Source organism: Camelus ferus, chromosome 1, assembly GCF_009834535.1.
Source record: "Camelus ferus isolate YT-003-E chromosome 1, BCGSAC_Cfer_1.0, whole genome shotgun sequence".
Lineage (NCBI taxonomy): Eukaryota > Metazoa > Chordata > Mammalia > Artiodactyla > Camelidae > Camelus > Camelus ferus.
Genome location: NC_045696.1, coordinates 116,260,582 through 116,287,355, shown reverse-complemented (window position 1 = coordinate 116,287,355; position 26,774 = coordinate 116,260,582). Strand labels below are relative to the sequence as shown.

The window sequence follows — 26,774 nt, the reverse complement described above, 5'->3', positions numbered from 1 at the left end:
ATCTTCTTTTAAAAGCAAAACCTTTTGGTACTGAAGTGAGATGTGTTTGAAACAAGCTTTTTTGGTTTTATTTTTTTGGTGGGGGGTAGTTCGGTTTATTTATTTATTAATGGAAGTACTGGGGATTGAACCCAGGACCTCGTGCACGCTAAGCATGCGCTCTACCACTGAGCTCTAACCTTCCCCCATTTTTACACACATACACACAAAAGGAATCACAAAAGAAATCACATCACCTCAATTTTAGAGTTCTGTTTAATAGATCGGTAAACTGAGAGGCAAAGGTCGAATGACTTATTTAGAGTAAGTTAGCTTTTAAGGAGAGAACAAGAAATCAAGTCCAGGTCTGTTGGACTCCAGGCTGTGTCTTCTTTCTGCAACACTAAACCATCTTGCATTATAAGCAGGGTCTTCGCCAAATAAAATAGAAACCAGGACAGAGTTGGTTTCCAACCTAAAATAACAGCTTAACGCTTCAACATGGTGATTAGCAAAAAATGTGACTTAGGGTTTTAAAAATATCCATGCCCACAGTACCAGACGTGTGTTTTTTTAAGCTCTCCTCTGAAAGGTTGGAGTTCCTGCTTTAGAAAACACTACCAGAGCGTTGTCAGTCTTGGAAACGTTTCCTGTTGTTAGCTGTGTGAGGGAGTAAATGAAATGTAGTTCCTTCCATTCAGTCTCTTTTCAGAAATGGACTTGCCTTGAGTCATGGCTGTAATTCATTGCATTTTTGATAAATATTAACTGTGTTATTCTCTTGACTAAAAGCAGTTCTCATTCGTTGTTCAATTTCATTGATATATAGGAGAGACAGGCTGGAAACCGAGTGGAAAAGAGAAAAGGTAAGTATGTTCCTGGGCCAGAGGATATTAGTGGAAGTGGGTTTTTTTTGCCCCCCACCAGTGAACTGGAGAAAACAGGCAAACTGACTGTAATCACCATTACAACACGTCTTAGGTTTCAGTTTTCATAAAAATTTCTGGAATGGATCCAGATCTGTTTCTGTGAAAATGAGCTGGATGGGAATCCCCCAGCCACAGGGTAAAAAAACTAATCATTGCTTCTTCTTGTTTCCTCTTTTCCTTTCAAGTAAAGAGCCCAGAGACCCTGACCAGCTCTACAGCACCCTGAAGAGCATCCTCCAGCAGGTGAAGGTGGGTGTGTGCTTTCCCTTCACCTCACGCAAGTATTTTGCAGTGATTTCCCACGTGGAATTTCCAGATTAGATACCTTACTTTTTTCTTTACTCAAGAGCCATCAGAGCGCTTGGCCCTTCATGGAACCTGTGAAGAGAACAGAAGCTCCGGGATACTATGAAGTTATAAGGTTCCCCATGGGTAATGCCATTAACCTTTTCTAAGTATAGATTTAAAGCTCTCTGGATGGCGGTGTGGGGGACAAACGGTTGCTGAGGTTGGTTTGTGCTCGCCTGTGGTAGGGTAGGGTGCGTCTGGTGGGCAGTGGGATCCACGTGCCTACGGAGGGCCAGCGCGCCAGAGCAGGCTGACAAAGGAGCAGGGGGTGGCCGTGTTCATAGAGACGGCCTGCCCCTGTCCTGCCGAGCCCCGCACCACCAACCCTACATGCAGAAAGCCTGGGCTTGGGGGAACCTCAAAAGGGGAGAACTGTGGAATTTGCTGTTAAGTCTGCACCATGCTAAAATAGATGATTAATTGGCTCAATTGAGAAGCCCCAAATTGAACCAGTTTGCCATTGTGCAGACCATGCGGTTGAATTCCGAAGGGAAGGGTGACGTGGGATTCAGGATTTCCCACGGTGTGAAAAATGAGCCATGTCAGCCGGGCAGTAGTAGTGATGGCTCCTCCTCTTCCCACCTCTGCCGCCACACCCCCAACCTTGGTCAGCTGGTGTTTAAAGGGAGTCAGAGATGGCTAATGTTTTTGTTTTTTCCTGTGCAGATCTGAAAACCATGAGCGAACGCCTCAAGAACAGGTACTACGTGTCTAAGAAGTTATTCATGGCAGACTTACAGCGAGTCTTCACCAACTGCAAAGAGTACAACCCCCCTGAGAGTGAATACTACAAATGTGCCAACATCCTGGAGAAATTCTTCTTCAGTAAGATTAAGGAAGCTGGATTAATTGACAAGTGATATTTTCCCCCCTCTGCTTCTTAGAAACTCATCAAGCAGTGTGCCTAAAGCATGGTTTAGTTTTACAAAGAATTGGACGTAATGTGTTGAAGATACCTGTAAATGTAATAATTAGCACTTTTCAAACTACAAACAAAAAAGCCTCCTCTTAGCCTTTCAGATATGTATTTAAATTGGAGTCATAGAACATTTTTATTTTATGGAATAGATTTTAATCTATTTACTACTATTAATGTAAATTGTCTATGGCATGTCCATTAGCTGAATATTCCATCATAGATGATCAGGGGTTTCCTCAAAACTTGTATATGAGGAAATTGCACATAGTACCGAGATTTGGGGGAATGCAGAAAATTTTCAGACCGTGAATGTTTCCATTTTTTTCTAACAAAATGTGAGAGTTTATTTTTATTTTATTCTGAAGGACTTTAAGGAAGGGATACATGATAAAAAGCCCGCAGAAAGTGAAATATGTGACGTTCGAAGTCTCCTGGTAGACTTTTTATATATATTTTTAAACACTCATCTAGATGAGGTGCTTTGAGCAGTTCTGAAAAATACAGTTCCAGAAAAGCAACTGCTTTGATTCCTAAGGAAAAAATTCTAAATAATGCAAACTTTTTTATAAGCATCTGGGTTTTTGATAATTCTATCTACCTGCAACAAACTTGTGAGTGCATAACCACTATTTTAATAATTATTTCCTCTACACAAATGTGTAATATTATATTTGACTTTGCTTATGCAGGCCATAAGTTCCCAAAGGCAATTTCCCGGGCCACAAAAGCATACATTTGAAAACACTTGAGATTGAATCAACATGCTTTAATAGGAAAAAATGTATTATCTATATATATGTATCAAATTTAGTGAATCCTTGTTCTAATAAGGATTTTCCCTTTTCTGTGCTACACAACCCCACTGATAACGTATTTATGAACCTTTTTCCTTCTGCACCTCCAGATTACGTTCATTGTCTGAGGTCGATCAGATTACCACCCATATTTGCTGTCAGTATTTTAACACCTCCATTGGTATCTAGACCCAGGGTGATATCCCACAAAAATCCATCATACAGCCTTATTAACCTGACTTGGGGTTCCAGCTTAATGCTTGGATTTATTTCCTGATTAACACTACATTGAAAAGTGGGACGTCTGTCATCCCAGCTCTGGGAGAGAACCAACTCGTATAAAACAAACGAAGGCCATCTTGATGGTCTCGACACTAATTTTTATGATACAAATTTATAAACTGATTTTTGTAAAGGACTAGGTTTTAAAAGTGTATTTAACTTGATGTTTTCTATCACCATAAACGACTTAAAATGATCATTTAATAGTCATTAAACACAGTTGCCAGAGATAATCTGCTTGAAGGAAAAAAGAAAAAACCCTGCAGATGGCAGATGGCTGAAGCTGGAAGTATTGTTTCTCGTACGTAGGGGATATTCAGAATGCTCACAATGAGAAATGCCTCAACTTTTTTAAGTATAAGAAACCACCTTGAGTGGCATCTAGATTTCTAATGAAGAATGGTGATACAGTTTGGATTAAGTATCTTGGACTGGGTTTAAACAGTGCTTTGTACTGGGTCTCCCGAAGCATCTGTCCAGCTTGGTAATCCTGTGAAAGTTTGTTATTTTCTGGGTAGACATTCTTATAGAGTATTGTCTTTAAAATCAGATTGTCTCTTCTATATTGAAAGCATTTTTATGTTTTCTAATTTAAAAATTAATATTTTCTTATAGATATTGTGCAATAAAGCTGAAGTAGGCTGTGTGGTTTTTGCAAATGCTTTAACAGCAGATAAAATTTTACATTTGTAAAATTAATATATTGTACTGGTACAAAATAGTTTTAAATTATATTTTAAAAAGCTCTCAATCTGGTGGTGTGTTTTCTTCGCCTAGCAGATTAACAGGGCAGATGTACCATCTGGTTGATGACCAATAACTCCTTCCTTAAATCTTAGGCCTTAAGCATTTTGAGGAGGATGTTTAGAATTGCTGCATTTGCGGGAAGTTTCATAACAACTCCCAGCCCGTCAGTGAGAGATTTTCAAGAGGAGAGAGGAGACTTACTGTTTCTCCTGGGTGGTCCACTGCGTCTTGCCAGTTGTCACTCACTAAACAAAGAAAAAAAATTCAGCTAAAGAAGTCTTAAACGGGTTTTAGAAACTGAGCTTCCTACCCCCACCCCCACCTCAGATACTGTGCGTCTGAAACAGAGGGAGGAGGGGAGACCTGAACATACAGCTGATGTTCAGACATCTCCCGTGTGAGCTCCCGGTGTTACTCACAGTGCTGAGTGTAGGAAAGGATTCTGTCCTGTTAGGTGGGTGTGTACCCACTCAGGAGCATCCCTCTTCCTTTCTCAATTCTGAGCCAGCTAAGAAGTCAAAAGAGGAAGGCACACGATGGACAAAATACCCTTATTAGCAATAGAACGGGTATTGGAGAATGTGACTGACGGATCTGGAAAGTGGGCTTCCTAACGCTGAACCCCAGGATGCGACTGACTTGACTTGCCAGCTGCCAGCAGCTCTGCACCCCTGGGTCCCCCCTCCAAAGGCAGAGCCTTTGCCACGAAGCCTAGCGCACGGCCGAGGGCAGCGGAGCTCTCGGGAGGCAGGCCCACCCCAAAGAGGCACAGGAGAAGGAGCAGAACATGTAGGCCAGCTCCTTACCTAACTCATCAGTGAGGTGAGTCCCTCCCACGGGAGCAGGCAGCAGGCAGCAGGCAGCGGCTGGTGGGTGTCTTTCAGTGGGGGTGGAGGCCACGTCTCCCTCCCACCCCACCCCATTTCTATCCTCAGTCAGAAATCTTTATAAAAATAGTAGCTTTTGATGGCTCAGCACTGGTTGTTTTCACTAGAAGAGTGAAAAGACAACTTTGTGGTTTTCACGTCATGTCTTTTCACTCTTTTTTATTACACATACCTTCTTGCACAAATGCTCCTTCTTAGCACCCTTTCTGGATGAAGGACAGTGTACACTCCTTGGGAAGCCAGTTCACCTCACTGTGTCTATTCCCTTGTCAGACACACACATTTTGGCTCAAAGCTGTAGTGAGAATGTTTAAATAATATTTATGCAGATGTTTCAAAATCTGTGTGAAACATTATAGAATATTTACTACTACACATTTATGAATTAGAAAGGCCTTTTACCTAAAACAGTTTTTAAGTATTTTTAATAGAATGTGAAATTTAAAAATTCTGCACAGGTACTAAGCAGGTTTGAACTAGCAGAGTTCCGTGCGGATAAGTCAATCTGTGGCTGCTACTTGGATTCATATAATCAAGCAATGTCCTTGCTCAAGAATCTACCACTTATCAAGCACTGACTAGGTGTCAGTCACTCTTCTCTAAGCATTTTACTTAAGTATATTGTCATTAAATCCTGGCAACAATTTAATGAAAACACTGTGGTACAGAGAGGCAGTTTTCCTAAGAAGTCACATGCCAGGATTCTTGATTATGAGTCAGCGTTCTTAAACTCTGTGCGACACCAAGCACATCTACAGCTACAGTAACTGTCCTAGTGCGTTGCATAAAGTATCCAGATATTAACTGTAGTTCCAATTCCTTTTACACTATGAATTCTTATTTCACTCCACATTTCTTGAGCGTCTCTCATGTATAAAATGATAAGGCTACAAAGGTGAGTTGCCAGCACTGAAGACTAAAGTCAATTACTGGAGATGGAATGGAAACCAGGTGACGAGGTAATGTCTGTGAATTCAGAGGTGACATTAACGTGAAGTTGGGGTGATGGCTGCTGATGTGCTGTGGGGAGGGTCACACCTTGCAGGTTGGATGGGTCAGCAGACACCTTGCTAAGGAGGCTGTGCTTTAATAGTAGGCCCAGGAGAGCCGCTGAAACCTAGGGGGTGTGCAGGTACAAAATGAACAACGTTGTGATGACATATTCCTGAGCCGGTCAGACATTCGATAAGCAATTACAAGTGTCAAGGGAGCTACAGTGGGACGTGGAGCTTGCAGAGGTGGCACAAAGGGTGGCTTCATTCCACATACAAGTTAAATTAAAAAGGTACTTGTTGGAAGGGGTTCAAGATGGCAGAATACAAGGGCAAGGAGTGCTTCTCCTCCCACAAATACATCAAAAACACATCTGCCTAAGGAACAGTTCTCAAAGAACACCTGCTGAACTCTGGCAGAATATCTAACACAAGCAAAGCTACAAGATGACTCTCCAGGTGGCCAAGTAGGACCAAAAGCGAGGGGAAAAATATCAGGACGAGACCTGCACCTCAGGGGAGGAGCAGAGAAACAGGAAAAGTTCCCTGACCCTGGGAAGCCCCTTCACCTGCAGGGAGCCCAGCTGGGACAGAAAGGGAGCTTCAGAGGCTCAGAGGAGAGTGTAGCAGCCGCTTTGCATGGGCAGAAAGGAGAGAAACTGCGCAGAGGATCCATGCAGTCCCCATCCCAAAACGTGAGCCTTCAGAACGTTACATCCAAAAAACCCAGAATATACATTCAAGTGCCCGTGGAACATTCTCTAGGATAGACCACATACTTGGACATAAAACAAGCCTCAACAAATTTACGAGGATAGAAATTATTTCAAGCATCATTTCTGACTTCAATGGCATGAAACTAGAAATCAACCACGGAAAGAGAAACAAGAAAAACAATAACAACTACAAAATGACTGCATGGAGACTAAACAACATGCTACTAAAATACCAGTGGGTCAATGATGAAATCAAAAAGGAAATTTAAAAACACCTGGGACAAATGACAGTAAAAACAACCAACATAAAATCTGAGATGTAGCAAAAGTAGTCCTAAGAGGGAGGTTCAAAGAAATACAGGGCTTCCTCAAAAAATAAGAAAAATCTCAACTAAACAACCAAACCTACCATCTAAAAGAATTAGAAAAAGAAGAACAAACAAAACCTAAAGCCAGCAGAAGGAAGGAAATAATAAAGATCAGAAAGGAAATAAAAGACAGATTAAAAAAAAAAAAAGAAAAAGCCAATCAAACCAAGAGCTGGGCTTTTTTGAAAGAGTAAACAAAATTGACAAACCTCTGGCCAGGTTCACCAAGAAAAGAGAGAGGACCCAAATAAAATACGAAACGAAAGAGGAGGAATTGCAACCAACACTACAGAAATACAAAACACCATAAGAGAACACTATGAACAATTATATGCCAACAAATTGGACAACCTAGAAGAAATGGACAAGTGCCTATAAAATATGGTCCACCAAAGCTGAATCAAGAATAAATAGATAATTTGAACAGACTGATCACTAGAAGTGAAACAGAATCTATAATTAAAAAAAAAAAAAACTCCTTGCAAACAAAAGTCCAGGGCAGGGATGGCTTCATTGGGACATTCTACCAAACATAAAAAGAACTTATACCAATCAATCCTTCTCAAACTCTTCCAAAAGATTGAAAAGGAGGGAACACTCCTAAACTCATTCCATGAAGACACCATCACCCTGATATCAAAACCAGATAATGATGCTACCAAAAAAGAAAAGTACAGGCCAATATCTTTAATGAATACAGATACAAAAACCTCCACAAAACATGAGCAAATCAAATCAAAAAACACATAAAAAAGATCATACACTATGATCAAGTTGGATTCATCCCAGGGACACAAGGATGGTTCAACATAGGCAAATCAATCAATGTGATACACCACAGCCACAAAAGGACAAAAGCCACATGATTATCTCAACAGATGCAGACAAATCCATTCATGATAAACTATTACCAAAATGGGTGTACAGAGAACATATCTCAACATTATAAAAGCTATTACGACAAACTCACAGCCAAAATACTTAATGGTAAAAAGTGTAAAGCCTTCCCCCTAAAATCTGGAACAAGACAAGGATGCCCATTCTCACCAACTCTCACCATTTGTTCAACATAGTGTTAGCAGTCCTAGCCATAGCAATCAGACAAGAAAAAGAAAAGGGATCCAAATTAGAAAGGAAGAAGTAGAATTATCACTGTATACAGATAACATTATTCTATATATAGAAAACCCTTAAGATTCCATGCAAAAACTACTAGAGCTGATACAAGACTAACATACAGAAATCTACTGAATTTCTTTACACTAACAAATATCAGAAAAGGAAATTAAACAATCACTTTTAAAATCACATCAAAAAAAAATTATGAATAAACCTGACCAAGGAGGTGAAAGACTTACATGCTGAGAGCTGTAAAACACTGATAATGGAAATAAGAAATGGAAAGATACCCATGCTTTTGGATTAGAAGAAATTAATATTGTTAAAATGGCTATACTACCCAAAGCAATCTACAGATTTAATGCAATCCCTATTAATACACCCAGGACATTTTTCACAGAATTAGAACAAATAATCCTAAAATTTATATGGAATAACAAAAGACCCAGAACTGCCAAAGCAATACTGAAGAACAAAACTGGAGACATAACCGTCCCAGATGTCAGACAATACTACAAAGCTATAGTAATCAAAAAACAGTGTGGAACTGGTACAAAAACAGTCATGTGGATCAATGGGACAGAATAGAGCCCAGAAATAAACTGGCCCACCTGCAGTCAATTAATCTTTGACAAAGGAGGCAAGAATATGCAATGGAGAAAGAAAATATCTTTGACAAGTGGTGTTGGGAAAGCTGGACAGCTGCATGTAAATCAGTGATGGTAGAACACACCCACACCATACAGAAAAATAAACTCAAAATGGCTGAAAAACTCAAACGTAAGACTGGACACCATAAATCTAGAAGAAACTGTAGGCAAAACATTCTCTGACATAAATCTTAGCAATGTTCTCCTAGGGCAGTCTACCCAGGCAATAGAAACAAAAGCAAAAATTAACAAATGGGACCTAATTAAACTTACAAACTTTTGCACAGCAAAGGAAACCATAAGCAAAATGACAACCTATGGAATGGGAGAAAATATTTGCAAAAGATGAAACTGACAAGGGCTTGATTTCCAGAATATATACACAGCTCATACAATTTAATAAGAAAAAAAAAATGAATAACCCAATCCAAAAATGGACAGAAGACCTAAACAAGCAATTCTCTGATGAAGACATACGAATGACCAAAAGGCCTATGAAAAAATGCTCAGTATCACTAATTATCAGAGAAATGCAAATCAAAACTATGAGGTATCACCTCACACCAGTCAGAATGGCCATCATTCAAAAGCCCACAAATGATAAATGCTGGAGAGGCTGTGGAGAAAAGGGAACCCTCCTTCACTGCTTGTGGGAATGCAGTTTGGTGCAGCCCTTGTGGGAAAGAGTATGGAGATTCCTCAAAAGACTAAAAACAGACTTACCTTTTGACCCAGCAATCCCACTCCTGGGCATATATCCAGCGGGAACCCTAATTCAAAAAGACACGTGCACCCCAATGTTCATAGCAGCACTATTTACAATAGCCAAGACATGGAAACAGCCTAAATGTCCATTGACAGATGACTGGATGAAGAAGCTTTGGTATATTTATACAACAGAATACTACTTGGCCATAAAAAATGATAAAATAATGCTATTTTCAGCAACATGGATGGCCCCAGAGAATGTCATTCTAAGTGAAGCCAGAGAAGGAAACTACCATATGATATCACTTATATGTGGAATCTAAAAAATAGGGCAAATGAACATAAATATAAAATAGAAACTGACTCATAGACATAGAATACAAACTTGTGGTTGCCAGGGGAAAGGGGGGTGGGAAGGGATAAACTGGAAGTTCGAGATCTGCAGATACTGACTGGTATATATAAAATAAACAAGTTTATACTGTATAGCACAGGGAAATATATTCAATACCTTGTAGTAGCTTATGGTGAAAAAGAATATGAAAATGAATGTATGTATATTCATGTATGACTGAAGAACTGCGCTGTACACCAGGAATTGACACAACATTGTAAACTGACCAAGCGTCAATTAAAAAAAAAGTGTTATATTATACACAGAGGAATATTACTAAGTCATAAAACAGAATACCCTGCCATTTGCAGCAACACAAATGTACCTAGAGATCATACTAAGTTAAATAAGAGAAAGACAAATATCATGTATCATTTATATGTGGAACAAAAAAAAAAAGATACAAATGTACTTATATACAAATCGAAAATAGACTTGTAGTCATAGAAAACAAATTGGGTTACCAAAGGAGAAAGGAGATGGGGAGGGATAAATAAGGATAAATTAGGGATTAACATATACACATTACTGTATATAAAATAGATGAACAACAAGGACCTACCGCATAGCACAGGGAAGTATAATCCACATCCTGTAATAACCTACAATGGAAAACAATCTGAAAAAGAATATACACACACACATATATATACACACACACATATATATAAAACTGAATCACTTTGGTACATACCTGAACCCACAGAACATTGTAAATCAACTATACTTCAATAAAAATTAAGAAATAATGTATTTAAATTTTAAAAACTGTTAGGAAAATGATATACTCCTTGTATCAGCAGAATTGATAACAACCACTTACAGAGCAATCCTACGTCCAGGTAGTAACTTCATGGAGACTTATTCACATGCATAAAGGAATGGAGAATATTACCTGCAGCACTAATATGTAACAATGAAAAAGTGGAAGCAAGTTTGTTTCTCAAAAGAATAAGTCTGGTTTATTTACAAAATACTGAGCATGGATGAAAATAATCTACATCTGCCAACGTGGATAAACCTAAGAAAACAATGTTGAGCCTAAAAAGTCAGTTGCAAAAAAGAGACGTACAACATAATATTCATGTAAAATGTTAAAATGCAAAACAATGAACTGTATATGGATAAATATTACAAGAACAATGAAATATTAAAAGTACAAAATTATAATAGTACAAAACCACCAAGTTTAGAAAAGTAATTGATTCTGGACAGAAGGGAAAGTGAGTATCAAAGCTAGATCCAAAAATGTCACAAAGGAAAATCTATAAAGTAAAAGTAAAGGCAGTCAATGGTCTAGAGCGGGAGTTGGCAAACTTTTTTGGCAAAGGGTTGGAGAGTAAGTATTTTAGGCTTTGTAGGCTAAGGGGCGAAATCAAGGACATTATGTAAGCACTCCATTGGGGTTTGGAGCTAGTGTTTTCTATCATCAAAATCAACAGCAAGTGTTGAAGAACCTAAAAACCATTTTTAGCTTGCAGACCGCACAAAAGCAGGCGAACAGCTGAGTCTAGCCTGCAGACTGTAGGTTGCACGCTGTGGGCCTAGAGCAAAATTGCCCAATAGAACTGTCTGCGGTGACAGAAACGTTCTCTGTACGCGTTGTCCCCAGCGTGGTAACCACCAGCCATGTGTGGCTATTGAGCGCTTGAAATGTAGCAATTGTGACTGAGAAATTAAACTTTAAATTGTATTTAATCTTAATTAAGATAGCCATTCTAGAACGTCCATGAATTTAAAGAACAGGTGTAAGGGGAGTGGTTGAACAAACTGGAAAAATAAGAGACTACGATGGGAAGGCAGGATGTATGCATCAGTGACTCCATCACGGAGAGCCAAATTCTGGCTGATGGAAAGGATGACGGCTGCTAAGGAATGCAGGAAGACGTGCAGACGCAACCAAGAAAGTGGGAGGTCCGGGTTGGAAGAGTCACCAGTGAAATAAGACGAGTTGATCGTGGACCTGGAGATTGCACAGTGAGCAGTGGGAGGAGGAAAAGTATGAGGAGGGGGTGTGCTGGGGCGGTGACTGCAGGGAAAACCAAGGTCCAGGAGAGAAACGTCCACGAGGGGTGAGACCAGTGAAGACTCAGAGTCAAGACCTTCCACAACCAGAGGGATTCCACCTCTAATGTTTAAAGAACAGATGGAAAACACAAGCAATATCTTATACAAATTTTATTGCTCTTTAAAAATGAGTAACTAAAGTTTAAAGAGGAATATACAAGTACAGGCTTCAAACTCTCAGAACCAAACTAATTCCCTCTTACTAGTTCACCAAAAACACAAAAGAGTCCTTGGCATTTACACATTCCACATCTGGGATTTCTGACCAAATGAGGCGCCATCCTGAAAGGCCAGGACATCATCATTTGTGGTTTTGCTGAGGCACCAAGTACACGGAGAGCTGGCGGTTCAGAGCTAGTCACTTACCTGGTCCCTGAGCCTGAGAAACATTGACTCTCTAATCATGATTTACACGTTTTATCTGAAAAGTCAAATACAACGGCTGTACCCTACTGTGAATGCCAAGGGTTTATCTTATTCAAATATTACATAGGGAAGTGTCAAAAGATTCTCAGCCTGTCTTCAAAAATCATTCATTCAATTATAGTATTACCCACTTAAGGGAAAAAATAAAGATGCCTTATAATTAAAACATCTTAATTTGAATGAACATTATTAATTTCCAAATGTTGGTCTAAGATACATTTTGACTAAAATACAGTTTTAGGCAGTGTAAGAATTCTAAACTATTATAATGCTTAAGTCCAATTATTTATCTTTAAAAGGAAAAAAACACCAAACTTATTAAAGGCTGAAGGAAAAAAAATCACATCTGATGTACAGTTCTGAAGAAATGTTCATGATTGAAGAGTCTTGTCAAGAGATTACTCTACGGAAAGAGTTCCACCCACTTGAACGCTATCTTACAGATTCTCTTGTGGCGCCATAGAAGGGGGTGTAGGATGAATTTAAACAGCATCCAACAAATGGTTCATTGTATCTGCTTCGTACTTTTTTTTTTTGAACTGCGTCTGGAATCCCTTTTCTGCTTGAAAATAGGCGAATTCAGGAAACACAAATCTGTAAAAGGGTCTCCTCTTCTCAGTTTCCTGTAAGGGTGAAAAGAACCCTTAGGCCTAATTATAAGCTTCCCAATATTAACTTACTCTTCAGTATAAAGTTATTGGAAAGAATGCCATTGTGAATATTCCTACTTCAGTTTTTCATCAAAATGGTGTATTTCAAGTAAGACTCACAACCTTACTCCCCCCACACGTAACATTAAAAGTCAGATACTTACGAGGCGAGCGTGGGTTCCTTATAGTTCACAATGGCTGTGCACCTGCGCTTGCGCAGAGACACTGGTGGGCTTTCTATATTCTTTTTTGGAGAAAGAGAAAGTTTTCTGGCTTTCACTGCAGGATACAAGGGGACATTTGTGATATCCTTCAGGCTAAAATGAGGTGACCGGCGAGTCTCAGGTAGTGCACCTACAAGAACAACTTGTATTGAATATGGTTGCAAAAAAAACCAAAAACCAAAAAACAAAAAAACACAGGAATTAAAACTGTATGCAATTACACATCCTAAATGTATACACAATCCAGCATTTTATAATATAGATTTTTAAACACTTGTTCATCACTTTTTCATCCTAGACAATATTAATTACTGTGGATGTGAAGAACTGACTAAAAGTAACAGTTTACTGAAACTTAAAATTCTTAAAAATTAAAGAGAAATTACAATTCTCCTGGGATAGCCTGGGCACAAAGAATTAGTTTAAACTCTGCAATTTCATTTAGTCACACTTTGCTCTTCAGAATCATCAGGCCTCTATTTCAATTCCAAAGTTTATCATCAGATGGCTTCATATGGTCTTAAAAAGCCACGTGAACTCATTTACTAAATAAGTGAAAATTTGAAATCATAGTCTCTGTGTAAACCAGGAGAAAAGGGGTTCCCTCCAGTAAAGCTAGTAGGTTAAAAAGATTCCAATGGTTTTTTCTATCATAAACATCCAAATTATTCTACCTGGGAGCCACATCTATATTGGGAGACAGGTACCCAGTACACAGTAAGAACACTGCAAGACAATCTCTGAAAATTGCTTTAAAAAGCAAATCATTTCCCAAGAAAAACTACACTGGAACCATAAAATGACTTTATACTTAGTAACCATTCTCCAGGGTTATCTGGGTTTCAAATACTCTGTCTTTCTTGTCCCCACATAAGCATATTGTACTACACTAATTATTCCAACTTTCAGTTTGGAAAACATGGTTAAACAACAATCAGATCAGTTGCTATGTTCTGGAACAACGCTTCTAACACTTCAATGCATATATAAATCTTCTGGCGGAATCTGTTAAAAAGATGCAGATTCTGATTCAAGAATGTAGGGTACGGTCTGAGATTGTTTTTCTAAGAAGTTTTCAAAGTAATGTTGATACTGATGGTCTGAGGACCAAACTCTGAACAACACTATTTTAGAGTGTATTTTTTTTTCCTTTTAAAAACTTACTATGAAAAATTTCAAGTATACACAAAAATGGAGACAACAGTGTAATGAACCTCCAGCCACCCTGCTTCAATAATTATCAACATTTTGCCACTCTTGTTTGATTTACTGTAACATCATTACAGCACATTTTTCAAAAAGATATTTGCATGATACCATCACCTAACTGGTTGACCTTGGAAAGTCATTTAACTTTTTTCGGCCTTAGTTTTCCTTATAAACAAAACAAGCATGGCATCACGGACACTTCACAAAGTTGTTCTGAGGACCAAATGAACCAGCATCACAATATTTTGAGGATGATACAACCCATTTATGTTAGCTTTAGCACCATAACGAAAAGTCCCAGATGAGAATCTGTGGGCAGGTGCAGGCTGTATCATCAGCATTTGAACCACGCCTATTTTTTGATCTAACTAATCAAAGCGAGATTTTCTAAGCCACAGTTTTTGCATGTCTTACAAATACCTTACAAAAGAATCCTAAGTCCATCAATTGAGGGAAAGTCTTTCTTGGTCTTATTAGTCAGCCTTCACTAAACAGAAAGTTACGTTAAATCACGGTCCTGTTGAATACCAAACAAGGCCATTAAAGTTACGGGTCACTGGATTCAAGTTTGATTTCATTTTCAAGGGGATGTTTCATGGGAATGTATAATAGATATTTTAATTCAACCCAATACCACCAAAGTTTTTTCCTCACCTTGGAAGGCTTCATTTACTGAAAGTAAAAATGTTTTCTCCAAAACAAGTAGTATTTGTTCTTAAAGAGGATTTAAATTAGCTTAAAGCAGGTCAAAGCAACACAACTGTGATTTCCACCCACCCCTCTATCCCCCACTATTTAATCAGACTGTAATTTCCTCCAAAGAGACAGATGGTAAGTCTCTAACCTCCCCCAGAGAAACAGATGGCAAGTATAGTACATAATACCAGGAGTGATCATTTATCATAAACATTAAAAACGCAAGCAAACAAGTAGATCACTTACTACTAGGAGTTTTTGTTGGCTCAGAGCCCGCTGTCTCCTCCTCACCGCTATGTTTCAGTGCTCTTTTAGATCGAGGCCGGGTGACTGGACTCTTATGTGACTCACTGGTGAGATCCTGACGGCTCCTGCACGTGGGCAAATAGAGGTCGTCAGAATCATCACCGGAGCTGCTGGATTCACAGATGCTCGCTTCAGATTCATTGCTGTTTTCTTCTCTTTTAGAATCTTCGCTCGTTTTTTGTCGGAAAGGAGTAAGATGAACACCCTCTTCCAAATTAAAATTGTAAGCATCCTTGCAGGTGACAGATTTACCCAACTTTTTTTTGGAAACGTTTTTTTTATCTTCACTTTTGCTCCCCTTATATTTTGATACAGGTTTTGATTTCCTCCTTCTGTTAGCTTTTTTTCTCTCTTTTCTTTTTCCTCCTAGTGCGTCTCTGTGCTTGTTTTCAGTTTGTTCAGATTTGTCCTGTAAAATGTCCTCTTTTGTTTCAGTAAAGTGTCCTGGGTGAATCTGCTTTGATGGTAAGTTAATTTGATCCTTGTTCCATCGATAAACATTCTGTTCTACATTTTCAGGTATGTGCATGTTTCCTGGTGGGTGTACACATCTAATTCTTTTCAGTTCAAAAGACTGCTCTGACAAATGACTGATTCCAAAATCATCCAAGCTACTGAACTCACATAGATTATTAACAGGTTTCTTCAGACTGCGACGGAGAGACACAGTTCTAGGTAAGACACTGTCAGCTGACTTCTCTTCACCTGAATCCAAATCAAATCCCAGTCTGTCTTGGGAAACAGTAGGTATTTGCTCTGATAATTTAAAAAACAAATGAGAAAAATAGTTTTACTTTATGGAAATTTTAATTTCAAGAATCTCAGAATTCAAAACTAAAAATGGAAAAATTGAAAGTCATTCTGTAGTTTCCCCACGTTTACTGTAAGTAAATACAAATCTGGGAACTTAACCTTTCCTCACTCCTTTGAGTTTATATAGAATGGGGCCGTGCCTGTACTCCAAGGCTGTTATGAGAGTTTAGTAAGATGATGTAAATAAAGTGCCTAACACAGAGCCTGACACACAGTAGGTTCAGTAAACTACAGGCATCCTTATAGCCAAGGTTCCTGATTATACATTTGGCAAAATAAATGGATGTATTTTAAAACTCTTACATTCTGTATAAATAAACAGATATTTGCTTTGAGCAGAATACCAGACAAGCAGATTTAAAAAGGTAACAAAATCAGACTTAGAGAAATTTAATTATGTTACTTGTTCTCAAATATCTTATCTTGACCTTAACAATATTTTTAGATTTTCATTTGAATCACCTTCTATTTGGGATGATTCTCCTTGTCCTGGAAAGTCAGCTTCCTGAAGAGGAACTTGCCTTGGAAAATACCAATAAAAAATTTATTTAACAATTATGCAATAAAAACAAATTTTAAGATTTTCTACAAATCAAGTTTCTTCCTTTTCTTTAGTATCATAATTCCCTTCTAAATCAGTACGTATGCTCTGTTATCAAAAGAAACCAAAAACACCTATCCTGAATACATGGAGGCTGATTTGTTACGGCTGACACTCAACTCTCACTGGAGGAACTAACATACCCCACTGGACAGTTCCTCCTGAAAACATGCTGTAACTTGTAATTTCATTTAGCTGGAGAAACAGCCAATCAGATTGGTCCATAAAACATATTAAAGAAATTCGATGTGATTATTCTTTAGGAGCCTGCTTTATCATTACCTGAGCTGTGATTTTTTCTGGTAATGCATACTTTTATGGTGCTTAACTACTGACTCCTCTGAATGTTCACTTTCTTCAAAAATCTTGTCTCCCTTTGGTTCATGGAACAAGAAATTTCCATTATTTATGCTTTAATATGGCTGTTTCATTCTAATTATCATTTTATTCTTTATGTTCTGTACAGAATTTCCCTCTGGACATCAAAACTTAAGTACAAGTGTAGGTAACAGAGTTATGGTAACCAACTAATAACAATTTCAGAAATCCTCTAAAAACTCAATTACCTCATTTTACTTTTTGGTCATGACATAAATATTTCATCAGATCTTAACATTCAACAGTTTAAAAACTATTCATGATTAAAACTAATGTGGAGGGGGTAGAGGATAGCTCAGTGGTAGAGCACGTGCTTAGCATGTATGAGGTCCTGGGTTCAATCCCCGGTACCTCCTCTAAAAATAAATAAACCTAATCACCCCACCCCCCAACAAACAAACACAAAAAAATAAAAAACTAATGTGGGGACATAAGTCGTATTAGTGATTACTTCTGCAAGGAGAGGGGCACAGACTTGAAAGGGACTTGAGGGAACGGTTTACGGCAGCAGCTCTCACCTGGGGACTGTTAACCTCCCCCCACCCAGGGGATACCTGGCGATGTCTGGGGGCACTTTTGATTCTCATAGCTGTGGGAGGCAGGGTGCTACTGGCATCTAGTGGGTAGTGGCCAAGGATGCTGGCAATATCCCACAATGCTTAGAACAGTGCCCACAACAAAGAATGATCTGGCCGCAAATGTCGGCAGTGCTAAGACTAAGAAACCCCGGGCCAGAGTGAGGGTAGTATCTTAAGTCTGTGTCTTAACTCAGGTTTTGGATCACAGGAGTGTACATTAGTCCAACTCACCGAACTGTGTACCTAAGATTTGTGCATTTTACTGTATGTAATTATATTTCGATAATTCATAAGCAAACAAATAAAGTGTGCTTAATCCTAGAAGAGAAGAGGGTGTTTGGGGTCTGATGGTATTTAAGAATCAGTTGGATTAGCCAAAGTGACAGCTGTGTTAAATATGGTATTTTATTAGATTTCTTTTCTAAATCAAACTATTTGTAGTACTGGCAAAACACCATCATTTGAATAACCAACCCTCCTTAGAATAAAGACATGATACCAGAAAAACATAATCAAAAGGAGTAGTTCAAAAACTCGAGAGAAACTTCTCACTTCTAGACATCAAAAAAGTAACTAAATATTAGAAAGCTTTGGCTTGGCTTTATAGAACAGAATTTCAACATACCAAGTTTTCTGAAATACATTCTTACAACTCAGACTCCAAATATAAGGGTCAGTATGATGCTAATTTCCTTTCATAAATGGATCACAGAATTAAATATTTCTTGGTATTAATAATCTTGATAATGAATTTGATACTAACGGTGAATCCTCCACAAGCAGATCCCTGGAGTTGGTGTCACTACTGCAGTCCATTCCAGAGGGACATACTTTCTGGTCCTGTTAATGTGTTAAAACAGAGAAAACACTGGTACGGCTGAAATATTCATAATGGAGTATTCATTTACTCAACAATAAATGCTTACTGACAGTCTACTGTGGTGCCAGAGACTGTTCCAGGAACTGAGTCCACAGCTAGAAAGATTAAGGACCACCCTCTTAAAGCTTCCACTCTAGTGCAGGGAGAGAACACGGTAAAGAGAAAGGAAAGTTATAGTGATAAATGCAATGAAGGAAATACTCCGGTGAAATGACCGCGAGTAACTGATGTGGGAGGGGGGGCTCTCATCCAGAATTCTGAAGAATGCAAAGAACCAGCCATTGAAAGAGCAGGGGGAGGAGGAAGCAGTGGAAACAGCACATACAAAAGTCATGATGTAGGGGAAACCTTGCTGCATTTAGAAAAGAAAGGCCACTGGGGTCAGAACACAGTCGGTGAAAAGCACAGTAGGGGGTGGGCACACAGAGGCCAGATAATGCAGGGCCTTGAGAACCGTGAGTTTGGGTTTTAGACTAAGTGTGATGGGGAGTCACTTAAATGTTAAGTAGGGAAGTAAAATGATCTAAGTTTTAGAAAGATTGGTCTGGCCACTGTGTGAAACACGGACTGCAAGGAGTCAAGGGCAGGAGGAGTTAGGAAATCATCACAGTAAATCCAGCAAGACATAATACTAGCTTGCACGGGAAGGCTAGGGCTGTGGTGAGGGGGCCCAGCAGGTTTTGAGATAACAGAGTGTGCTCGCACTGACAGGGTCAGGGTAGGGTAGGGTGGGGGGGAGGTAGGGACAAGAAGGGAGAGGGGAGCCTCTGACTGTTCTGACTTGAGTAAATGGGGGTGGGGGTATAGCTCAGTGGTAGAGTGTGTGCTTAGCATGCACGAGGTCCTGGGTCCAAACCCAGTATCTCCATTAAAAAAAAAAAAATCTAATTACCTGCCCCCTCCAAAAAAAACAAAACAAAACAAATAACGACTTGAGTCTTGAGTAAATGCGTAGGTTGTTTTGTTGAGTTGATTTAAAACTTAGGAAGCAGAAGTACGCAATATCCTTGGGAGGTGGAAAATGAAGCTGCGCTTTGTACAAAGTATGCTTGAGATCCTTTATAAATACGTAAGTGGATATATCAGGTAGTAACTGTGTGTGTGTGTGTGTGTGTGTGTGTGTGTGTGTGTGTGTATCTTGTGCTACAAATTTGGAAGTCACTAGCAGGCAAACAATATTTAAATCTATGGGAGAGAATAAGATGGGTCTAGAACAATTGACGGTTACAAGCAAAGACGTGAGTAAAACAGAGGGACATGAACAGCCAGAAAGGTAAACAAGAGAGTAAGATGGTGAGAAAGCTAAGAGATCAAATTATTTTGAGTAGAGTAATCCCTGTGTTATAAAGTACTTCAAGGCCAACAAGAAAGAGATGTGACCACGGAAAGTGGTAACATGGAGGTTTTGGGGACCTTGACACACAGTGACAACAGAATGGTAGGGAAAAAAGCCTGATAAGAGTGAGTCCAAATGGAAGTGGAGACGTGAAGACAGGAAGTCCACTGTTCTCTCTGGCAACGTTCCGCTGTGAATGGAAGCAGAGACTGGGGAGACAGAGGGGACTGGGAGCAGGAGAGGATGCGTTTATTTTCTCCTCCTAAGGTGAGAGCCACTGAAGTGCATCTGTAGCAGCGAGAATGATTCAGCAGAGGGAGATACATCTTGGAAGCAGGTGCAGACTCCCAGGAGCAAAGTCCTAGAGGAGATGAGAGGAGGGAACCTAGTGCACAAGGGGAGGGTTGGCTTTCGACGGAAGCAGGGACACCTCTGCCAACAGAGCCAGAGGAAGGACGGGTACTCAGTGTAGACACGGGCAGACATGTGGAGCTGTGCTAGGAAGACCAGAGGTGCAGTCTAATTCCTTAAAAGCCATTCTAATTCAGTTCAGTTGCTTTTTGAAATTTGATGCACATATACTATGTAGACATTAGAAATAGGTTAGTACTGTTCAACAGAGACAAAACAACTAGATATTTAATGCTGTTAAAAGTTTTAAATTTAGAATCAATATAGCTAATGTTCTAAAACTATTATTATCACTGAAGGTAAATAAAGGAGAATAATTAATGATAGAGTGATACAAAAATTATTTAAAAGATCCATCATAAAATGAAGGGAACAAAAGGCTATTAGAAGTTACATTCTGATTAATCCTTATAAGTTAATTATTAGTAGGTAAGAAAAACATTTTTCTTATTAAAGCATTTTAAGCTTTTCCATCACTGCTAAATTGACTTGATAAACACAGACACACAACTGCTGAATGATGGTTGAGATTGTTTGACACACTCAACAGGAAGCAGAAAACACAATTTGATGTTTTAAATGCTAAGAACGCTTTCACCCAGCAACTAACACTTTATTTAATCAACACTCAAAAATCATTGATAAATGTCCAAATGCCGACAAAAACTGAATATTTTCACCAGTTTTTCTGATTATCTCATTGAGTACTCATGTCACACTATTCTGTGTGATTTCAGCAAAAATGTGAAAAGGGAGAAGATTCAAATGTCTTTGGGGAAATTTTTTTCCTCACTAGTTGACCAAACAATGAAAAAAAAATTAGGAAAGATTACATTCTGAAGGGGGAAAAGAAATTAAAAATAATCTGACCTTCACATGAAGTTAAAAAAAAAAATCACGTCTAATCTTAATAGACAATTCTCTACATTACATATGTATATATGGCATGTGTGTATTATATATGGGACTCCACACACATACATGCATTCTGTATATCATACAGAGAAACAGCACGGGATCACCTTAGTTACACGGAAGCAAAAAGTCTTTCACTTGACTCCTCCTGTCCATGGAGAGGTGACTTGATTTCCTTTCTCGAGTCCACACCCTCTCCCTCATCACTATGCTCTGGCTTCCTTTCCTGGCCTAGGTGCCAACACAACGAATGGTCTGCACTGGCGTGGCGAACAGACGGACAGCCAGGAAGGAAGTAGACTGTCCAGGTAACGCCTGACACTCCCCACTGCTTCTTCCTTCCTCTGCTCCAGGCAGTGACCCTGGCAGTGGCTTCCGGGAAAAGGAGAGAGGGGACCCTGGCTCATCACTGCTCTCCCAGGGATTACATGCAACGAGACAAAGAGAAGACTGTAAATTAAACTATCTCCATGCCCATTATAGTTTGGCTGGCTGGTCTAGACATCCCTGGACACACAAAGAATAGACTGAAATGTGGATAGCAAAATGTTCAGGATATCCTTGTTTGGGGGTTAATGGAGAGCTGTCCTTATTTAGCAAACTGGGAGGTAACAGTGATTCTCTGCAAAGCACTTAAATACTTCCCATCTCCCCAAGAAGGCAGTCATTACAAAACCCCACTGGATGGAACAAAAGCTGCTCTCAGCTCTATAGCACTTCAGGACCAGTCTTGCTTCCACTACCGCTCTCAGACCTTCAGCTTAGCTGCCCTGCCTTTGACTCACTTCACTGACCACTCAAAGGGACCAACTGTGCAAAAGGCTAAGCTGCTTCTTCTGTACCCTGTCTTGCTGCCTGCTTTCAGAAGTGAGTTGTGCAAGTCCAAGCCTCCATCACCTCCTTGCCGGAAACCTTCCCAGCTGGCCACACACAACAACTGTGCTGGTGCCCTGGCGACAGATGTGCCGATGAAGTCACTGATAACAGAGCTGCCGATAATTAATTTAAAAAACACAATTGATCTAAACTACTAACTCATGGCTTTAACATTTTTTCCTAAGAACTTCAGCCCTTGTGATGAAAATACCTGGGCACGTTCTTCCGCTCCTTGTGAAGTCAGTTTTCCTCTCAACGTGTACAGCTCGCACGTGAGGTAGTAACACTCCCTCCGCAGCTGTAAGATGATATCCTGGGCTTCTCTCACTTTGCACTTCTCATTTTCCAAAGCTAAGACTAACATTCTGTTGTTGTCTTGGTAGTTTCTCAGCAGTGTAGAAGTGTTGGCTGAAAGAGGATAAAAAATGTTTTGTTAGTTATTAAATGTAACCATAAAAAGTGATGGAAAGGACAACACCAAGGCCTCTTACTGATGATCTGGCCTGGCGCGGCTATCAGAGACTTCCGTTTGCCAATCTCTGCCAAGTTTTTACTCCTTTTCTCCTTCATGCGTTTCTTTATGTCTTCAAGACTATCTTGAAAGGACTTTTTAAGGCATCTTTCCTTGGCCATCTTCTGCCTAGGAATTTAAAACAATAAAAATATTTAATTTCCTACGAGATGATGTCATCAAATATAAAACATGATTGAAAACACACAGTGTTCATAAAAGTGGATTAAATAGAGACTTAGTAACTGTAGAATTAGCTCAAAGTAGACAGCTAACCTGGTCATTACCTAGACTTTGCAGCTTATAAATCTCATTAATATTTTTGGCATAATTTTATCCTCCTTGGGTACTTTACAGGGACGGTTTAATAAATACAGATTTCCAGCCCAAAGACTCTGTAATATGCCACTTAATTATTCTTTAACAGATACTCATTGGGGGCTTAGTATGTATGAGGCACTATGGAAATGCTTAATATATTTGATGTTTTCACTATGTTTCTGACGACAATACTTACGGCCCACTTTTAATGTTTATTATGCTTACAGTGTTAGTTCAGAGGCAATCATGTATCTGGGCTTTGCTTTCCAGTTACTTAACATAGGCACACTCTCAAGAGAGTCAGGTGATCTTCAGAGGTTTAGTCATACTATGTAGCACTATATACAATTTTACTAGGCTGTTATTAGCAATCATTGAGTTAGAAAAAGCAGGGACTGGGGCAGAGGAACATGCCAGTTTCTCAAAATTATTTCTAAACTCGGAGCAGCTAACTCCCAGTAAATCATGAGTACAGTCAAACAAGACGCTGTATAAGTACTATTCTACATACAGTTCAAAGTACCAAACCTCACATCAGTGGACTATGCTATTGAGTATATTAATACCTAAGCATCCTTAAATCTTTCAATGCTGCAAATCACACGTGGGGTATTTTGCTACTAAGCATGTCAAACTACTTTTCATGAACATCTTTTTCTGTTAGATTGTACTTTGCAGATCTTAAAACTGCAAAAAAAAAAAAAAATCTTGACATACATGTTTTTCACTATAAAGGATACCTTCATCTCCTCTAAGTTAGTCAAGTATTTTCCTGAACCTTACATTTTCTTGAAAACTTTCTCCAAGCCTTCCTTATTTTCCTCTGGGGTCTTAAATAGAGATGTTACAGATTTCACGTAAATATTTTCTTTCTGCCGATACAGATACAATATATACTGGGATGTTTCCAGTAGAGCAAGCACAACATTTTTTTAAAAAGCACTAACGTTAAAGGGGTTGCATAAAATATCCTACCACAATTAAGTTTTTGGAGTGCGAACCTGGAGATGTTTGAGAGCCAGACAGATTAGGTAACTGACCAAGTTAGTCTAGTTAAGGTATTTTATTTTTTAATATTTTATTTAGTTACTGTGTTATTTAATTGTTTCATTTTGGCGAGGGTGGTAGGCAATTAGGTTTTATTTATTTTTAGAGGAGGTACTGGGGATTGAATCCAGGACCTCCTGCATGCTAAACATGCACTCTACCACTTGAGCTATAACCTCCTCGTTAAGGTATTTTAAAAGCAAAGCTTATCTAAAAAAAAAACTTTCATTACATGCGATCAAATTAAAACTACAAAAGAAATCTGCCGTATGAGAAGTTTCATTCCAGTCCAGGTCGATGGTGTTAAAAGGGGGTGTGACGGAGAGAACAAACGAAAACAGCGCGGGTGGCAGTCTCAACCAGTACAGCATTAGGGGAAGGGGTCTGGATTCAAAAGAACCTAGTATATTTGATCTCCGTCATAATTCTTTCAACATTCCTGGTGCTGAGGCAGCCAGGTAGGACAATGGCCCCTGCCAGCTTCTCCGGGGTAAGAGAAGCAGCAAAAGAAAAGGCCGTCAACGGTACCGCGCTGCACAAAAAACAGCTGCGGGTTTGCGTGCCCTCACGTCGAGCCTGGCTTTTAACTACCGCAAACGCTTTACTTACACATCACAAGTCACACAAGTCCGCAAGGGGGGAGGTGCGGGTCCCCACTTAGCAGAAAACTGGAGCAGCGGAAAGCGCAGGTCGGGCGGCTCAGCAGAGGGGGTCGACTCCGCAGCCTGAGCTTTTGGCCACCGAACTCAGCGCGACAGAGAGACCCGAGGGAAGGGGAACGCGGGTCACGACGCCCCGGTTCCACGTCCGAGAACCCTGCGGCCTCCTCTTTCTCCGAGACAGCGGAGCGGAGGGGCAGGGGCCGCCGGAAGAGGGTCGGAGACCCGCCTCCCGCGGGGACGTCCCCACCGTACCTCGGCCACCGCTTCTGCCACGGCTGTCGCCCTCCTCCTCACATCCCAAGGCTCCGCGAGGCAGTCCGGCCGTGCGCGCCCCGACCTCCGGGGCCTCGGGTTCGCAGGCACCGTGTCTGGCCGCCCGCCGACTGCCGCCGCCACATTCGAAATTCTCCACCGCGCTCTCCCATTGGCTGGCTCGGAGCGGTCACGTGGCGCGACGGCGCCGCCCCCGGACGGGCGCCTCACGTGACGCACTCTCACGGAGACTCCACATCCGGGCATCCGCCCCGCCCTCTGAGGGGCGGGGCTATTTGTCAGGCGGCGTCAAGCCCGCCGCCCTTCACCCGTGAGTCGGTGGTTTTTACGGGGTGGAGCCGCTCCAGCACCTGTAAGCGGGGAGTATTTGGGGGCGTTCAAACACTTCCTGTGTGTTTAGTCAGCCCGCTGGCAGCCTTCGAGCTTGTGCGCAAGGGCTCCCTCTTGTGAAAAGAATCTTCTTGGTTGGCTGCCCGCCCAGTCCACTTGCAGCACGGAAGCCGCTGAAGGGCTGTTCCAGCCAAAACAGGGGGCGGGTTTTGGATTAACGGGATTTTCTTAGGGAAGTTGCCGAGACCTGAAATAGTCAGCTCCAGGTTCTTTCTCTTTGCCCCGCTAGCTCTGGCTCTTTAACCCTCGGGAAGTGGCACCAGCATCCCTCCCATTACATGCCCAGAAACCTGGGGAATCTTCCATATTGATTCTTTATTCTCCCTTGGATTTTCCACGTCCAGTCAGTCACCTAGTCTTGTCAGTTCTACTAAGTATTTTTCAAATCCAAATCCCAGTATTTCCCTCACCGTCCCCAATCCAGGCAGCTATCCAGTCTCGTTCTATGAACTGCACCGGTACCTACTCTTGACTACATACTCCACCCCCTGATGTTTTTTAGAGTGAGTTTGACAAAGCAAATATGATTGAATAGGAAGCTCTTAAATGGCTCCCTCTGCATTTAAAATGAAGTTCCAGATGCGCACTACTACATACTAAGCAGATAAACAAGGACCCACTGTATAGCACAGAGAACTATACTCAGTATCTTGTAATAATGTATAATGGAAAAGAATCCGAAAAAGAATATATACATTTATCTGAATCACTTTGTTTAATACACCTGAAACTAACACAGCATTGTAAATCATTTATACCTCAGTTAAGAAATGTATTATGAATTAAAAAAAAAAAGACTGAAATTCACGCTCCTTTTAAGTGTTTGGCCCTTAAAGAACCCCATGATTCCTGGGTCCACCTCTTCTGAATTTGCTTTCATTTGCTTGCAATTCCTCCTGCTGTTTTTGGCCATGCAGAAGGGTAGGAACTATATCTGCCTGTTTATAGTTAAATCTTCAAGGTCTGTTTAGCGTTTTAAAGTAAGTCGATAAATATTCACTGGGACCATAAGAGAATGAATAAATGACACATGAATTTGAATTTAGGCATTCAATTTATTATGAAGTTTTTTGTTTTTTGTTTTTTTAAAGGGTACATTTACATCTCCCTAGACTAGGCCTCATTTCCCACCTTCCTGGTTTAAGTGGAAGAGATTAGAACAGCTGTCTCCAGCTAATAACAGCATTTTCCAAGTGTCACCCACCAGCTCCTCTCCATGAGTCCTCAGTTTACCGCCACCAGGCAGCATGGCTCATCTGTGCAGAAGCATTAAGAGGGAAGAAGAGAGGTTCTCTTATGGCTTGAGGCCAGAGGGTATGAAGTGGATGGTGACAGCAGGGCTGGCCACATGGACATGTGACCTGTGCTTAGA

At 40.2% G+C, this 26,774-nt stretch overlaps 2 protein-coding genes across 4 annotated transcripts in view; one reads left to right on the top strand and one right to left on the bottom strand.

Moving 5' to 3' along the window:
• KAT2B (lysine acetyltransferase 2B) overlaps positions 1–4,002 on the top strand; it is a 92,625-nt gene extending 88,623 nt beyond the window's left edge. For both annotated transcript variants that reach the window (XM_032488715.1, XM_032488710.1), the window contains 4 exons: positions 809–845; positions 1,094–1,157; positions 1,256–1,340; positions 1,923–4,002. In XM_032488715.1, coding sequence (XP_032344606.1) covers positions 809–845; positions 1,094–1,157; positions 1,256–1,340; positions 1,923–2,116 — 380 coding nt within the window. In that variant the 3' untranslated portion in view covers positions 2,117–4,002. The remainder of the gene's footprint in view (positions 1–808; positions 846–1,093; positions 1,158–1,255; positions 1,341–1,922) is intronic.
• A 7,993-nt stretch (positions 4,003–11,995) lies between these two features.
• SGO1 (shugoshin 1) lies at positions 11,996–25,628 on the bottom strand. 2 transcript variants are annotated; one of them, XM_032488700.1, is made up of 8 exons: positions 24,992–25,628; positions 22,690–22,838; positions 22,410–22,606; positions 18,544–18,620; positions 16,686–16,744; positions 15,351–16,166; positions 13,140–13,329; positions 11,996–12,948 (listed from the first exon to the last, which is right to left on the bottom strand). In XM_032488700.1, the coding sequence occupies exons 2-8, from the start codon at positions 22,829–22,831 to the stop codon at positions 12,831–12,833; spliced, it is 1,599 nt and encodes a 532-aa protein (XP_032344591.1). In that variant the 5' UTR covers positions 22,832–22,838; positions 24,992–25,628; the 3' UTR covers positions 11,996–12,830. The 2 variants fall into 2 exon arrangements, with proteins under 2 accessions (XP_032344591.1, XP_032344597.1); XM_032488706.1 differs by lacking the exon at positions 24,992–25,628 and adding an exon at positions 24,687–24,969.
• Between the last annotated feature and the right edge of the window lie 1,146 nt (positions 25,629–26,774).

Coding starts and splice junctions, on each gene's coding strand:
- SGO1 (XM_032488700.1), bottom strand. CDS start 22,831: ATGGCCAAGGAAAGATGCCTTAAAAAGTCCTTTCAAGATAGTCTTGAA. Junction 22,607..22,689: donor CGCGCCAGGCCAGATCATCA/GTAAGAGGCCTT, acceptor ATCCTCTTTCAG/CCAACACTTCTACACTGCTG. Junction 16,745..18,543: donor CTGCTTGTGGAGGATTCACC/GTTAGTATCAAA, acceptor GTATTTTCCAAG/GCAAGTTCCTCTTCAGGAAG.